General features: G+C 34.6%; 1 protein-coding gene across 1 annotated transcript; it reads right to left on the bottom strand.

Moving 5' to 3' along the window:
- Positions 670-3,220, bottom strand: LOC109839030 (protein FAR1-RELATED SEQUENCE 5-like). The gene is made up of 4 exons (XM_020407462.1): positions 3,152-3,220; positions 2,668-3,018; positions 785-2,509; positions 670-705 (listed from the first exon to the last, which is right to left on the bottom strand). The coding sequence occupies exons 1-4, from the start codon at positions 3,218-3,220 to the stop codon at positions 670-672; spliced, it is 2,181 nt and encodes a 726-aa protein (XP_020263051.1).

Raw genomic sequence — 3,716 nt, 5'->3', positions numbered from 1 at the left:
GTAACTCATAGTTCCGAAAAAAATTTGTAACTCCTTAAAAAAAAATTATAACTCCTTAGACCAGTTTTGTAACCCCTTAATCAAGTTTTGTAACTCTTAATTCTGAAAAAAAAAATTTATAACCCCTTAATCAATTTTTGTAACTCGTTAGACTAGTTTTGTAACCCGTTGGTGAAGTTTTGTAACTCATAGTTTCGAAAAAAATTTGTAACTCCTTAAAATAATTTTATAACTCCTTAGACCAGTTTTGTAACCCCTTAATCAAGTTTTGTAACTCTTAATTCTGAAAAAAAATTATAACCCCTTAATCAATTTTTGTAACTCGTTAGACCATGTAACCCGTTGGTGAAGTTTTGTAACTCATAGTTCTGAAAAACTTTTGTAACTCATTAATTTTTGTAACTCCTTCCAAAATTATCAACTCACAAAATTAAGGTACACAAGGTTCAAAGAACACATAACTGCATCCATACATACATAATTTTATTTCAAATTTTTATACAACTACATTATCATCTAGCAAACTATGGGTACAAAAGGTTCAAACAACAAATAATTGCCTCCATACATTCATAACTTTAGTTCAAATTATCACAATGTTCCGAAACACATGATGGTTATTGTAAGTCAGGGAAATACGCTTGCAAACTAATTTGTTTTAGCTCTCCATTAAATTTCTCGACCTCCACCTGCAACATTTTTCACCTACAAAAAAAATAACTTTATTATGAAAAATACATCGAATTTGGGGGGGGTGGCATCAAATTATGATGAAATATAATACCTTAGCTAAAGGACAACTTGTTATATAATGTCCTTTTCCCTTACAAAATCCACAAAATCTTTGCTTTTTTATACTCTTTTCTTGTGATATTTCCATTCCGGACTTAATTCTAGTAGCCTGAGTTGGCCGTCCCTTCATGGCAACGGGCTTATCTGGATCACAAATAGTAATTTGAGTTGCTTCCTCTATAGAGATGGGTATGGATGAAGTAGGCATCTTGTTGCTGGCATTGCTCTCATTTCCATCATCGTTATGTTCCTTCTCTTTATTGTAATTCTCAACTTCTTCAAAAAAAGAGTCTAAAAGAGCACTAAACTTATCATGAAGTATACTTGAAGTCAATGTGTCTTCTAGTGCCTTGTTACATCTACTCCTAATAGCCCAATGTTTAATGATAGAGAGTTGGTCTTTACTATTTGTAATGCAATTTCTAACAACTCCAAACCCAACATGTCTTGCATTAATTGTCCATCGTTGCATAATATATCTTGATGGAATTTCTAATACTTGCTTCTTTATTAAAATGTGCAAACTATGTTTGCATAATATACCTTCCATCTCAAATCTTGCACAAGAACACTTAATTCTTTTTTCTTTGGATGCATCGAAGACAACATGATGCTTTTCTACCTTCTTGCTTCCAGCCTCCCTATCTATATTCCAAACGGCATAAGTAACACTTGCGCCATCCTTCGACAACCTCTCATGAAGCATTGAGTAACTATCCTTGAGTTCTTTCTGAAAGATAGTAAACATATTCTTTGTATAATTCTCCCTAGCTTGTTTTTCAATTGGATGATCAATTATCAATGTAGGAATTGTGTTTGTGGACTTAAAATCTTGCTCAAGTTCGGCCGCTCGTCGAGCTCTGACAGCATTATCATATTGCTTAACAAAATCATGTAACTCGGTATTGGAATTAACAAAGTGATCAAAAAAAGCATTAATTCCCTCACTCCGCTGAGTAGATGTCATTCCTGCAGTAAAAGTATCTTTAAGATATACAGGAGCCCAATGATCTCGATGATTGTATAAATTAACTAACCAGCTCCTTTTATCTGTACCATATTTATCCCTCATTTCTTCCCAGCGCTTTTCAAATTTTTCTTCTGATTTACTCCAATACCATTTGTAATACTTTATAGAAACTTCATCACCAAAATCATAACGCATTGATTGAAAATTTTGTAATGCATTCCTATGAAGGTGCCAAGAACAAAAACGATGTCGAGTTTGAGGAAAAACTTTGTGAATTGTACCACAAATAGCTTTATCTTGATCAGTGATGATTGTTAATGGTGCTATACCTGACATACATTTCAGCCATTGGGTAAATAACCATATAAATGTCTCCTCCATTTCATCGGCCAATAGTGCACACCCAAATAGAATAGATTGTCGGTGATGGTTAACACCCGTAAATGGTGCAAACGGCAATTTTAAATTATTTGTTCTATATGTAACATCAAAACAAACAACGTCTCCAAACTGCAAGTAAGAAGTCCTTGCCCTACCATCCATCCAAAAAACACTTCTCATCGTCCCATCATTTTCTAAATCTAGTGCAAAGTAAAATTGAGGGTCAGATACCTTTTTCTCTTGAAATTGACGAACTATGTTCACGCACTCATGGCCGACATTGTTTCTTCGTTTAATTCTTAGATGACCTTGGCATTCTTGTGGTGTGAGAGAGCCTTGTTCATTTCCATGAGCAACGTCTAAAACCTTACAAATGGTAGAAGGCCGTAAACCTTGGCTGTCAAGAGTATCTATCAACCTTTTTGTCGCTCGAGATCGATGAAGTGTCCGATGCGAGTAGTTCTTCTTTACCGATTTGGGGTGGTTAACAGATGGCCATTATGATTAACATTTAAACTCCGCACCACCCATTTTCCAGTACTTCTATCAAGTCCAATAACCATCCTTGCGTTGCATCCACATCTTGTATCGGACTTTCGAATTACATTCCGACCATCTTCTCTTTTATCTTTTAAAAATTTAAAGCCTTCTTTGTCACATACAAAGGTTCTAGATATGATTGCATCTTTCTTTCTCGACCGTGCTGTATGACCCTTGCGAATACCAAATCCCTTAAGTCTGGCATATGCATTGTAAAAATTATAACCTTCCTCATGAGTAGAGAACTCCATTCCGATATATGGATCAACAACAAGATTGCCTTCTCTATTTTCGACACTAATAGGGCCATCAACATTCTCCTTATGCTCGGATGCCTACAAAAATAAAGAAACAAAAATTATGAAAAAAGACCCAATTCATGCTAAAAGACAAATATTTTGGTATATGTCATTAGATAGCAGTACACTATAAAAAATAGGGTATTATCACTTGAGGAAAAGAACTTGCCGTAGATAGTTGATCATGGTGCTCGCCTTCAAGGTCAAGCCCTATATGTTTGTTTTCATCTTCATCCATTGTTGTATCACGTGGGATAATTGCTGGAGTGTCCATACAAGCTATCAAATTATCACATATAAAAAAGTTAAAAATCTTTAAAAACCCATCATCACGTTGATCTTTCAAAGTCACTAGAAAATTTCATTATCCAAACTCAAAAAATAAAATCAACCACAATGAATAGTAGCTCAAATTGTACCAAATTCAACACAATCAACAAAGTTTAGGACCTAGTTGGGTGAATTTACTCAATTCGGTAACAGTTAGCTCAGAGTTTCTGGAATATTTTCGAATTGAGCAAACTAATCATTTTCACTGTCTTGCATCTTATTCTACATGAGAGCACCTAATGCTTGCTTAGTTCTTTTTTTAATTACATGCCAGTAGTCTATATGAATGAGTGGCGACGATGTGCACTATTGCATTTAAGTATATTGTTCTTGTATTTTGTTTCGAAGAGACACATACACCAATCTATTGCCTCATATTAGAACCATGAAATCTTCTATGGTCA

This window comes from Asparagus officinalis, chromosome 4 (assembly GCF_001876935.1).
Source record: "Asparagus officinalis chromosome 4, Aspof.V1, whole genome shotgun sequence".
Classification (NCBI taxonomy): domain Eukaryota; kingdom Viridiplantae; phylum Streptophyta; class Magnoliopsida; order Asparagales; family Asparagaceae; genus Asparagus; species Asparagus officinalis.
The sequence above is the reverse complement of the archived record's forward strand: the minus strand, read 5'-3'. Positions and strand labels throughout refer to the sequence as shown.

Coding starts and splice junctions, on each gene's coding strand:
- LOC109839030 (XM_020407462.1), bottom strand. CDS start 3,220: ATGGATGAAGATGAAAACAAACATATAGGGCTTGACCTTGAAGGCGAG. Junction 3,019..3,151: donor ACCATGATCAACTATCTACG/GCAAGTTCTTTT, acceptor TTATTTTTGTAG/GCATCCGAGCATAAGGAGAA. Junction 2,510..2,667: donor GAAGTACTGGAAAATGGGTG/GTGCGGAGTTTA, acceptor ACCATTTGTAAG/GTTTTAGACGTTGCTCATGG.